Genomic DNA, 12,898 nt, shown 5'->3' on the forward strand with positions numbered 1-12,898 from the left:
AAAAAAAAAAAAAAAAAAAAAAATACTAATAAAAAAAATCAACTCGTACAATATAAAGATACGTGATGAGATAAATAAAACGTTATGCCAAAGGAAGTTAGCCGATGTGTATTCCTTCTCAAAGAGAAGTGGCGACAAGGACTGGTCAGAAGACTCTGTCCAGTTGCTGCAGCTGATAAGACAAGTTTTCGACGTACAAAATGTGTATCTTGGTAGGATATACCTAACAGGACAGAAAAGGAAGAGAAAAAGAAAAAGGATTATGCGATTCATCCAGGCCACTGAAAATTGTGACTTAGAAAATGAAACCATTCATGATAAACGACTGAACAGGATCTTTACTCAATCGAGGGGACACATTAAGGTGGATTATTCTATTTGTTCGAAGCTTTTTCCATTTGAGACAGATTTTCTCTTCCCGAATTTTGTGCGGCCCGACTTCTCCTATGACGACCCTGGCGACGACCTGTTCACGTGGGTCAACCCATTTCACCAGGGGGGGAACTGCGTGCGCAGGGTGAAGGGCGGCATGGGGGCCTCAGAGGGGCAAGAAGAGGAGGAAGAAGCGGATGAGGAGGAGATGGAAGAGAAAGAGGCGGATGAGGAGGAGATGGAAGAGAAAGAGGCGGATGAGGAGGAGACGGAAGAGAAAGAGACGGATGAGGAGGAGACGGAAGAAGAGGCCGCTGCTGAGGAGGCAGAAGCGGAAGAGGCGCAGGAACACCCCATCAGCGACGAACATAAGGGGAGTGACCACCACTCCACCGCTGATCCAAGTGAAGAAAAAAAAACAGAAGCGAGTAACGAAGAGGAAGAACTTCAAATGGAGCTACTCAACACCCTACACATGAACCTCTCCTACGACTGCTTTTACATTTATGAAGTAATGAGAGAAGACAATTCCTTCCTCTATGCCAAGAGCAAACCAGGAGACTTTCTTTTGATTCCCCTTGTTTATTACTCCTACTACGATTGGAACTTCGTGCATGCGCTGTACTGCCTCCGTGAGAGGGCCTTCCTGCAGTCGACTGCACCCTGTGTGCAGCTCGCGCCACGTGGTAATAGCACCTCAGTGGGGAGAGCGCAGTGACCCCCATGTGGAAGCAGCAGTTCACGCATCGTTCGAAGCAGCAGTTTGTGCATCCTTCCAGGCAGACGTGTGTACGTGTGCATACCCGTAGTGATTGCCACCTTCCTACCCACCCCCCTCTTCCTTTTTCCTTTCCCTCGCTTTTGCAAGATGGTATCAAAGCGAAGGCTGACCAAGTTTTTGGGAGCCCCGAAGAGGTAGGAGAGGTAGAGAAAGAACAGAAAGAAGAAGAAGAAAAAGACGAAAAAGACGAGAAAGAAGAAAAAGATGAGAAAGACGAAGAAACATCGCAGGAACGATCAAGCGGAAAGGACGCGAAGCCTAAGCTGGACTGGAAAAAAAGCGAGCCCGTGGAAATGTGCCTCTGCCTAGACAACAGGGGCAGCGTGAACAAGATGAGCACACAACAGATAAACGAACTGATAAATTTTTCCTACTTCTTAATCACGCGGATTGTGCGGGGGGAGCGCAAATGTGTGGAGGAGCAGGTGAGCCAGGCGGGCAGCCGCGCAAGGGGGGGCGTCCCCACAGAGGGTCACACGGATCGAAGCGGAAATGGGCAAACAAATAGGCACAAAATATAGACAAACAAACAGGCACAGAAATGGACAAACAAACCGCCACAGCGCTGTCCTTCCCAAATGCTTCCCCCACACGCAGGTCAACTACATGATTAGCTGCGAGCACGGAGAAGAGAAGCAGGCCACTGACACGCTGAGGAGCCAAATGAAAAGTGAAAACGACGAACATATCATAAGTGAATTTAAAAACACCTTAACAGAACATCCTCTCCTGAACAAGTCGGAAGATTTAACCAAATGCATGTGCCTGTTGCAATGGACAAAAAAGGAAATTAAAAGACATCAGCAGAGGATTCTCCAGATGAGTATATCACAAATGGGCCACACATTAACAGCGCGGAGCACCTCAGAATGCACCAATGACTGTTTGCACGAGTCAATGTTTGGATTAGCCAATGTTTGGACTAGCCAATTTTTCACTTTTTTTTTTTTTTTTTTTTTTTTTTATGCAGGAAAAGTAAAGGTGGAGTGGAATCAAAACTTGAGGGCGATTTTACTCAGCTGCTACATTTTGCTGGGTTATGATTACTCCCTGTTTGGTGCACCGGATGATGTGAAGGAGGACACCCAGTGGGGACAACTCACCCTGTGTGTGAATGCCTTCCTCATCGATAAGCTGATGTCGTTTGACCCGCTGCTCTCCTTCGAAGGTTAGTTCGCGCGGCGGAGAAGGGGAGAAGCGGAACGCCCTCTTCCTACAGCCCGTCCCCTTACAGCTTGTCCCCCTACAAATTTGTCCCCTGCCCACCATTTGTTCCCCCCCCCCCTTCCGAAAGAAAAACGAATCGAGGAGCTGCTCCAAATGGACGCGCTGCTGGATCAAGTTTCCTCATCAAGAAAGAAAAAGATACCCTCTCGAATGCAAAGCATAACTACATTTGGACTAACACTCTTAGGTCACTTCAACCAGGTAGTAGAAAAAAAAAAGACGAAAAAAGGCCATGTCATCAGCATATGTATCGAATTGCACAGCAGATGGGAAGCACACACTCATTTTTTGTTTCCCGTGTGTACATTTGGACGCCTCTCAGCTCACGAGGGAAATTTTAAAGACAATTCTCAAAGTGAAGGAAGAAAAACCTGCCACCGTTTCATGAACGTTGGGGCGGAAAAGCCAAGAGAAGTCACACTTCCTCTGTACTGCAGTAGTAGCTCGCTCTTCATATTAATGTTCCTATTAACGTTCATATTTTTTTCTTTTCTTTTTTTTTTTTTTTTACCCAATGCGCCATCCCCCACGCATGCAAACAACTACGCCATTTTTAACTCCCCAAATGGCTAGCACTGACGGGATTGCATTTCCCCCCCTTGTGTCTGTTCCTTCACATGTATCAATTTTTAGAATAGCTCGCACCGAAGGAAGTGCAGCGATGGCCCGTGTAGAAAAGACCAAAATGCAGAAGGGAAAAGCATCATTTGGGGTTCCTCCATTTGGGGTTTCCCCATTTTGAGTTTCTCCATTTTGGAGAAGACGCACAAAATTGTCTGAGCGAGTCAGGTAAAATTAACAGTGGGGGGGAGGGGGCCTTCACAACAGGCGCTTACCAATTGTCTGACCCATAATTGCAACTTAAACGTAGCCACTGAACTGAATTAGATCAAACCTTAATTAAACGTGAAAAACGGACAAGACGCGCTTTCCACAGGGAAAACCACCCCCAACATGGTGGAGGGGGAGAATTATGTCTGTCTGGGTGCCCACAGGTCGTAATGAGCCCCGTAAATGGAGACATAGCCAGAAAGAAAAAAAAAAGAAAAAAAAAGAAAAAAAAAGAAAAAAAAAAAAAAAAAAAAAAAGAAAAAAAAAACGTAATGGCGTTGAAAGGCAAAAATACAAGAAGTCACACTTCACCATTTGCGCAGCTGTCACCACTCGTTTGAGATCCCCTGGGAAGAACCAAAAAGGGGAAAAGTGAAGAGACTTCAATAGACAGTTTGCTTCTTAAATAGGCAGTCTCCTTAAAATGACAGTTTCCTTCTTCCACCATTTCCGTGAAGAAGGGGACAAAGAGACGCCGCACAGCATGTGGTACATAATGAGGCAGCTACTTTTTTCTCTCACTCCATTTTGCTCTTCCGTGTGTTGTACAGGGGAGGGGGACGTACCATGGGGGAATACACCATCACCCAGACACACATGTGTCGCTTCTCTTCCCGCTTAACCTGGCCACCTCTCCTTGCCGCTTTTCTTCTGCGCTTCTCTGTCCCCCCTCAGTTCTGGTGCACATTTTGCTGCTTTGCGTTGCCGCCCTGATGGAACTTAAAGAGGGGAATAAACTTCTCATACGTCTTCGGCTTCAAATTAGCGTAGGGTCTGCCGTGATTATACAGCCATGTGTCATAATCCATATAAATCTTAATGAGGAGCTGCTCTATGAGCTTCTTCGCTAGTATATAGTGGTCGTATTTTTGGCAGGACACACAGAGGTGAAGCGATTCATTGGCTTCTTTTTTCTCTTCCCCTTCTAAGTAACCTGAACCCCTACCTCTTAACCTTAACTTGCAATCCGTATCGATGCATATCTTCTTCATGTTTGTTCCCTTAAGTCCGATAATTCGCTTCGCTATGTCGAACCCGTTGAAGGGATCAATCTGCACCTCGTACTTGGCTGTGTATTTTTTAATAACAGGGAAGTTGTCCGAGGAAAGAGACTCATTAGCTAAGTGGTAACTGTTCTTTATGTTGTTGATATGTTTTCCATTAAGAGCGCATAGCTTGTCTGCAAATGTTGTTGCCTCCTTTGGCAGCATCTTTTCCTTCTCGTCGTAGTGCAGGGCGCCGTTGTTCTTGGGGTGTCCCTCTCCGTTAGCGCTGCTGGCTCTACTCGCGTGGACATTCGCGTGGACATTCGCGTGACCACCTGCATGAACGCTCGTATGTATGCTCGCCCCGCTGCCAATAATGCCGCTTCCACAGCTATCCCCCCCGGTGTTGGCTCCCTTGTGAGGGGCTCCCGCCTGGTCCTTCCCCTTCCCACCGTCGTATGCAAAGCTCCCATTCTGCACCTTCGAATCAGACTTCATTTTTTCATACGCCTTTATCTTTTCCACGAAGTTGCAGCTCCGGTCATCGCTACTCATTTTGTTCTTGTAAATCACACCGCTCTTCTCCATCATGGGAGATCCGTTGCTGAAGTAGCTAGACAAGAGGACATTATCGAATTTCATCGTTTGGTTGTTTAGATTATGTGCCTCCAGTGTTGCGCCGTCTGATATGCATCGGGAGGTGGCGTTCCCCTTGTTGGGGAAGCTGTAATCCATATGCCCGTTGTTCATTAGGGTTGCATTGCCAAAGCTGTTAGGGGAGGTCACTCCACTGATCAGTCCGCCGATCACACCGCCACCGAAATCGCCTACGGGACCGACATTGTCGTTGATGTACTTGCTCCCCTGTAGGTCACTGGAATTTCGGACGGCTTGATGGTGGGATGACACATGGGGGTGATGCTTCATACTGCTGCTGAGCGGCGTGCCCATAGTCATCCCGAGGGGCGTTCCCAAATGCACATGGTGACCTTTGCTTTCCCTGTCCCCTTTCGCCCCATTCTGGTAGGTGACGAACTGCAGCGAGTTGAACCCGTGGCCTCCAACAGCGCTGACGCCGTAGTCCATCGGGTCGGGGGCACAACTCGCACTGTAGTGATATTCGCTCTGGAACCTCCTGCTGTACAAGCCGTTATCGAATCTGCCATCGAAGCTGTTATCGAAGCCGCCATCCATGCCGCCGTACGCCTTCTCCTCCATGGAGCCACCTTTCCTGATAAAACTGGATTCACCAAATGGTTTTTTGCATCTGTTTGATCCCTTCATCAGGCCGAACATCTTTGTATTATGGTCTGTCTCCTTCTTCCTTGGGATGGTACCAAACCCCCCCTTGGACAAGTTCATCATCGCGTAGTTATTTTCATCGAGGGGTAAACTTGTGCTGCTGTAGTTGTCCGTGATGCTAACGCAATTGGCGAGGCTATTAAAGGCTTCGTTTTCAAATGGGATGTGGCCGCCATCTTGACTGCTCTCCTTTTGGAGGCTGTTGCTATCATCATGGTGTTCCCCGTCCGAGGGTAGCATGCCCCCAAAGGAGCTGCCGCACGGGATGGCTCCATTCGCCACGTTCGCTATGCTGGGGGTGTCACAGAGCCCCTGGAATTTGACCCAATCGCTGTGCGACTTCAGGGCGGCCTTCTCCTTCCCATTTCCACTAACAATAAACTTCATCATTTTATCATTCACGTGGTTCCGAGTTGGAGCCACCGACGCAGTAGTCACCCCCGATGACGCCGCCGTCTCTGCGGAGCCCCTCACATTGGCCATGTAGAGGTTTATGTTGTTCCAATTCATTGTTGTTCCCAGGGAGGGGGTACTCAGCACATCAGGCATGTTGCTACCATTTAGTACTCGTCCTCGGTTATTTGGCGACACTTTCCCACGAAAAACTCCATGCGGATTCTTCCCATCTGCTTTGTTTCCCTTTAGATGGTTTCTTAGTCCAACAGACGAAGTGTCTGCATCGTAGCAGCTATGCATGGAATAGACCCCACGTGGTTCTATATAAAAATCTGGAGGGCTGCACATGCCTTTGTTCGCCTTAATGTTGTCATCCATGGTGTTCATTTTCTCTGCATATCGCTGATTCGGAAGGTAAGGTGTGAAGTTGTCACTGTATGGTAGGCACTCCGCCATCGGAGCTGCGTTATAAGGATCACTTGTGTAACACACCTCCCCGCAGTTCTGATTCTTCACCCTGTGCATGGATCTTCTCTTTTCGTACGACGAAAGGGAATCGTTTTCCTCTTTTTTCTTCAACGTGGCAGAATTGAGGAAGGGGGGATGTTGCCGGCAGTACACGTTATCTCCTTTTGAGCAGGTGCCTCCGTTGTTGGTCTTATCCTTAAACTGGTTTACTCGAACGTCACACCTGGGATCACTTCGGACATCACACCTTGCATCACCTCGGACGTCGCTTCTCTCCTCTCTGTAGTCCACGCCTGTTAATCGATTCGTTCTGTCCGTGTAGTGGGTCCCGGGACCCATGACCCAGTTTTCTCCTTCGCGCGGGGCAGCGTTTCCTTCGTCCTCGCGATACTCACGTTTTTCCTCGCGCGGGTTAGCATTATTGGTCTTATTGGCAATGTTATCCATGTTGGGATTGCTACCCCTGTTGGTGCTACTGGCCGCGCTTCTCACATTCACCTCCTTCGAGGGCGCGCCTCCTCCTTGCGAGCGACCCATGTCACCGACTCGCCTTCCCTGATAGTACTTCTCACTGGACAGTACGCTAACCTTGGTGTTGACTTCACCGTTATCACCTTCCATGTCATTGTCAACCTCCTGAACCCAATTGTAGACATTGGAGTAGGCCAGTGGCTCCATCGGCTCCACAGAAATGTCTGCGACGTCGTAATGGGTATTAAGGCGACCTCTGGGATGGGAGGTAAGGGCATCATTAAGCGTTTGGTTCGTCTCGTGCTTCATCTGCATCTGTTGCGTGTTGTGTATCTTGTCCTCCTGGTCCAAAGAGTTGAAGACGTGACTTACGCAGGAATCACAGGCGAAGTTGCCTAAGTGGTAGTCCCCCTCGTCTTGCTCTTTCATGCTATTCATCTTATCTTCGTCGAAGGGAGGAATTCCTCCCCCCAGGGCACCCTTGCTGCCGTCGTTCTGGGGCTCCACATCGAATCTGAAGTCACCACCCATGTGAGAGCCAATCTGAGAGTCCAAGTGGGAGTCTATGTGAGAGTCCAAGTGGGAGTCTATGTGAGAGTCCATGTGGGAGTCCATGTGAGAGTCCATGTGAGAGTCCATGTGAGAGTCCATGTGAGAGTCCATGTGAGAGTCCATGTGTGAATCCATGTGAGAATCCATGTGAGAATCCATGTGAGAATCCATGTGAGAGTCCATGTGCGAATCCATGTGTGAATCCATCTGAGAATCCATCTGACAACCCGTGGGGGCGTCCACGCTGACGTCTTTGCAGCTGAGCAAGTTCTTCACCAGGCCAGTTTGGAGGCCTACCCGATTGGATCGATCTGTGTGATGGGGATCATTTGGTTCTACGGTCATGGAGGCGTCTCCTTCTGCTGCGGCTTCTTCTAGCGCTACCTCTGCTGCTGACGATTCCGCTCCGCCCCCCTCCTGATCCTCTTGCTCCTGCGGGTCTGCTGCCCCCCGCGCACCTCCGTCTCCCTCCGTCTGGTAATACAGCTCCATGTAGTCCTTGTGGTCATTAAGGTAGTTATTCTTCAGAAACCCTTTTATGTATGCCATGAAAGAATCGTTGACTCCACTTTCCCCTGCAAAGGTGCTGTAGGAGTTGGGAGGAAAAACTGGCTCTGCTCCGCTGTTGGAGGGTTCTTCCTTGGTTAGACACTCCAGGGGGTCCATGTGCAGGTAGGAATCACTGTAGAGTAAGTTCCTCACGACGTCTTCCCGGTCGTCATCGGCTTTATCACCTCTGCCTTTTTCGTCCGGATAGAAATGAGTCCCATTGTTTCCGTCGCCCTCTGCAACCCCATCTGGAAGAATCCTATCGGAAGAACAGACATTTCCAACGCTGAGTTGGTTACTACGAAAGAATAAGTTAAAGTCATCGTCCAGGAGGCGGTCGTTGCATGAGTCATGGGACACTCCATCGTGGCCTTCTCTGTCTTTTTCGTCTTCTTCTACTTCTTTCCCTTCTTCCCCTCTTCCCGTCAGTGCCATCCGTGTGCTGTCCTTAAAGATCCCATTTCCTATCATCACGTTCGATGCGTCGTTGGACTTAACCAATTGGTTGCTTTCCAGGGAATTGCAATTCACATTGGTTGTTCCGCTGTTGCTGTATATTACGTGACAGTCGTCATGTTCCTTGTGGGAGTAACTTTCGAAGTGGTCACCGTGATGTTGGCGACTGTCTTCTGAACAGTCTTCTTCGCAGTCCCTTTGGCAGTCCCTTTGGCAGTCTTCACCGCCCATCGTGCCATTCGTGGTACACACATTCGCTTCTCCTGCTGCACCGGGGCCAATTCCGCTCAGGACCTCATCAAAAAAGAAATCGTTCTCGAATTGTCCTTCAAAGTCTAAGTGTGCCGCGTCTTCTAACTGCCCTTCGAATTTTAAGTACGGCGCCTCTTCCAATTGCACCGTCTCCTCCAACTGCCCCTTTGTGAACATCAGATCGTCCCCCTCATAGGAGTCATTCTGAGCTGAGTTACCCACAGGTGATGCCACCACACTGAAGGACTCTTCCTCGTCATTCTTTACCAAACTGCTGAAATGATCGGAACAATTTGTCCCCCTTACATTCCTCACACAGTTGTACTCATTAAGCTGCATCTTACCACTGCTAAACGGTACATTTCTGCTACTGTCGGTTTGTTCATCTGTTCTTAGGACGGACATGTGTTTATTGCCTTGTGCGAGATGGCTCTCCTTTCCTTCCCTCCCAGTGTATATTCCGCCATGCGCTGTGTTGTTAACCCGGCCATGCGATGTGCTGTTAATCTCGCCATCCGGAAACACATTACCGTTTTCACCATCCCGACATGCGCTCCTACGAGCTATACTTTTGACGTCATACCTTTCGGCCCCGTCGAAGGGTTTGCCATCCGGATGGTCTCCTACGGACGTACAGCACGATGCGTGATTAGCCATTCCGATAAGTTTCCTTCCCCCATGGAAGTCCATGCAGTGGTAATTTAGAAAGGTGTCTTCCTCTTCGTCACACATATCGACTTTCTGTCTGTCGATCCCCCAATTGGGATCGTATGTACTGAAGGGGAAGCTATGGATGATGTGTTCTTTTTTGTTTTTACTTAAATTATCGAGGCTCACATATCTGTAGTCGGCCAGGGGTGGTGCACTCCTATCGCTTCTACTTTGTGTGTGGTGTTGGTTGGCAGCCGATCCGTTGTTTGATCCCTGCGAGAACCGATGCCCATGCGCTTCTCCGAAATGGAAGCCACGATTGCGAATGTTGCTGTAGTTGTCATTGCAGTCGTCATCGTGGCGGTAGCCGCAGTTGTAGTCGCGGTTGTGGTTGCCCTCGCTGTGGACTCCTCCTTGGTGATCACTGCTCTCCCTTCGGGTAATCATCTGCACGCGCTTATCGCCAGAGGGGAGCTTCTCTCCAACATGTTTCGCGGGGGGTGGCTGATTTGAATGCTCATCATTTGGGAGGGACCTTTCCGTACCCATCCCCTCCCCGTGTGTATCAATAAGATCTCCTCCATGAACGAACATCACATTTGTCTCGTTTTTCTCCGAGTTGGAAAACTTAGTGACCTGTCCACTGACAAGACTGGCATCACGACTGCCACCTCGAGTGGCACTCTCGGTCACTCCGTTTCTATGAACTCTTTTGTAATCCTCTACGCCGTCTCGCTGGGACAACTTTCCCCTCTCAACAAAGTGGAGGTCCCCCTCCTCACCATTAGACTGCCCCGAATGGATAAAACGGTTCTTTTTCACCTCGTTGGGAGCACAAGACAGGTTCGTAGACTTATCCTGATCCTTGAAGTGGTTACCACATGAGGTCACACTTGACATGTTAAAAGAAAAATGATCTCTTACGCAATCGTTATTAAAAAACATTTCGGCGTCGACACTTGAAGAGATAGATAAGACACCTCTATCTGGTTCATCCATGTCGCACTCTCCTTTCATATAGCTGTTTTCACTACATAGATTCATCCCCTCGATGTTGCAATTCCCACTGTTCACTCCATTTGTGGTTCTCAAATTTGCAGACCAGATGGTTTTATCGGGCACCACATCTGCAACGTGATGAGATACATTTTTTTCTTTACCATCTTCGTCGTTCTCATAATAGAAACAATTGCTAGCTTTGTGCTTGGGGGGGACTACCATCGTGATGTTCGTCACTGCCTCGCCTGAACTGCTCAGGTAATTGGACTCGCCAGCCCTTACGTAACAGTCCCCTTTGATGTTGCTACAGTTAGGGGTAGAATCATTAGCGGTAGAAGCATTTGGGGTCGACTCATTAGCGGTACAGGTATTATGGGTGGACTCATTAGAGGTTGACTCATTATGGTCGCTTCGCTGATCATCTTTCACACTTGTGTCTGCCGGAATGGTACCCACGGGGTAGCCATGGTCCCGATCGCTGCCCCCCTCGTAGGCACTTCTTCCAGCGCAGGTGGCCGCGCTGTCCAGAAAAAACACCTCCTTCTCACCCATTATGTCACTCGCATCGATCAGCCCTCCTGGACCCCCCGATGTGTGCAAGTCCACAATTTTGCATTCGGAAAGGAGCAACTTGTTTGTCTTCTCTACCCCTTCATTCGACTGCATCGTACCATGCGCATTTGCCACTTCATCGTCTTCCTTGTTCACACTTCCAGCGTGCAGGTTGGTTTGGTGAACGGGGTAGAAGCTCCCTTCGTCCGGTCCCTGCAGCAGTTGCTTCTTCTCCATCGCGCAGGGACCCAACAAGGCAACGTTACTCCGTCACTTGGGTTGCCACCCCCTTAAGGCGCAAATGTGCAAGGGAAAGGAGAAGAAAAAGGATGCAAGGAGACCCACGTGTGATTCCGCAGAGTGGCAAAATCAGGTGTGTAGCGGAAGAGGGAGACGAGTGCCAGAATGCGCCCTCCACATTAAAAAAGTAAAAAAAATAAGAACAAGAAGAAGAAGAAGAAAAAATAATAAAAAATGAGAAACAATAAGAAACAGTAATAACCAAAGGGATGAAAATTAAGAGAATTTCAAAACAAGGAGACGCTCAATGAACAGGCGCTCAATAGAGAACCTTCAAAAAGATCCGCTTAAAAAGACGCATGTGCGTGAAGATAAACACGATCGAGTGCATAGGCAGTATGCAACAGCCGCATATTTGTTAAGCTGATCGCTGGATGGAACACAGGCAGGTGTGCAATTCCCACGAATTGCTCTTCCCTGGTTAGTTAATTTAAAATTGTTTTTTCCTTTAATTTGAAATGAATTTTTTGTTTTTTTTTTTTTTCTTTTAATTTTGGATAAGCTGCTAGCTGTTTAATTTGAGGTAAAGTTTTGTTTCGCTTTTGTATGCAATTATTTCTGTCTGCTCCAACTTAGGATGTGTGTCTCTCTGCGCCTTCCTCCTCGCAACGGGCCACTCTCTAATTATTGCGGCTCAGGGGAAGAGGCATTTACATTTTGTTTAAGCCACTTTGCGTTTCTGGAAATGACGCTTTAAAATGGCGCTTTAAAATGGTGCTTCAAAATGGTGCTTTATAAAGGACACCTTAAAGATTGTGTTTTCTTTTAATTACAGAGAAAGATTAGATCTTCTGCCAATTCAGTGCAACAAGGATGGGTGACTCGACACACTTGTTGCGAGGGAACACGGCAATGAAGACTTGTTCTTTTTTTTCTCTCTCTCTCTCTTTTTTTTTTTTTTTTTAATTTGGGGTGATCAGTCTGCACAGTGCGCGAGAAATGTGTGCAAACATGAAATGGGCTGTCTATACACACACGATGGGAAGAGCAACAACGCATTTGCAAATGAAGGAGTTCACTCCTAAAAGCATTCGTGTTGTGTCCTCTCCCACTTAGACGGCCTCTTTTATCATTCCTGCACAGGCAGGATCGTTAATTAGACATATTTTAGAAAAAAAAGAAAAAGTGTTTCATGTCATCAGTGTAGTATCAACATGAAAGCATGCACAAGCAGGTATTCCTGTGTGTATGCTGAAACAAACTGCACAATTCATGCTGGTCAATGCTTAATGCAGAAGCAATAAATACATGAGCGGGTAAATCGAATTGGTTTCAATTAAAAATGAGAATTGAGAAAAATAGAAGTGGGACATATGCGTGGTTGTATATGTACGCTTTCAAATGGGTACACGTAGTACGTATGTATATGTATATGCATGTATATATACACACGTGCGTGTGTGCAGGTGGGAGAACTTAAAAATGACACAAAGGGATGCTTCGAAACAAAACAGACCGCATCTTCCCTCCCCTGAACATGAGACTGCAGTGTGGAGAGATTACGCTTATAAAATTGGCACAGGGGAGAGAAGGCCGCTCAGGGCTGCGCTTATGGCTACCGCTATGACTACGTCTTTGCTTAGACCTGTGCCTGTACCTGCGCAAGTTCCACACTGCATAGACGTTGGCCCTTTAAAATTGCCAAACGGGATTGAAATGGTACCCAACGCCAAAGGGGATTCACGTGCCCCTCAACAATGGCACTCCGCGCGTGGACACATGGGTCGTCATTCGCGTTCACTCCAGGACAGAC

The 12,898-nt window shown here is 48.0% G+C and overlaps 2 protein-coding genes across 2 annotated transcripts in view; one reads left to right on the plus strand and one right to left on the minus strand.

Annotated features, from left to right (window-relative positions):
* C922_01242 (hypothetical protein) overlaps positions 1-2,768 on the plus strand; it is a gene marked incomplete at both ends in the record, with an annotated part of 3,170 nt that extends 402 nt beyond the window's left edge. The window contains 6 exons of the mRNA XM_008816850.1: positions 59-1,058; positions 1,241-1,578; positions 1,751-1,976; positions 2,124-2,321; positions 2,448-2,584; positions 2,703-2,768. Coding sequence (XP_008815072.1) covers positions 59-1,058; positions 1,241-1,578; positions 1,751-1,976; positions 2,124-2,321; positions 2,448-2,584; positions 2,703-2,768 — 1,965 coding nt within the window. The remainder of the gene's footprint in view (positions 1-58; positions 1,059-1,240; positions 1,579-1,750; positions 1,977-2,123; positions 2,322-2,447; positions 2,585-2,702) is intronic.
* A 1,114-nt stretch (positions 2,769-3,882) lies between these two features.
* C922_01243 (hypothetical protein) lies at positions 3,883-11,082 on the minus strand (the record flags this gene model as incomplete). The annotated part of the gene is made up of 1 exon (XM_008816851.1): positions 3,883-11,082. The coding sequence occupies one exon, from the start codon at positions 11,080-11,082 to the stop codon at positions 3,883-3,885; it is 7,200 nt and encodes a 2,399-aa protein (XP_008815073.1).
* Positions 11,083-12,898: the final 1,816 nt, after the last annotated feature.

Source organism: Plasmodium inui (genome assembly GCF_000524495.1).
Source record: "Plasmodium inui San Antonio 1 unplaced genomic scaffold supercont1.4, whole genome shotgun sequence".
Lineage (NCBI taxonomy): Eukaryota > Apicomplexa > Aconoidasida > Haemosporida > Plasmodiidae > Plasmodium > Plasmodium inui.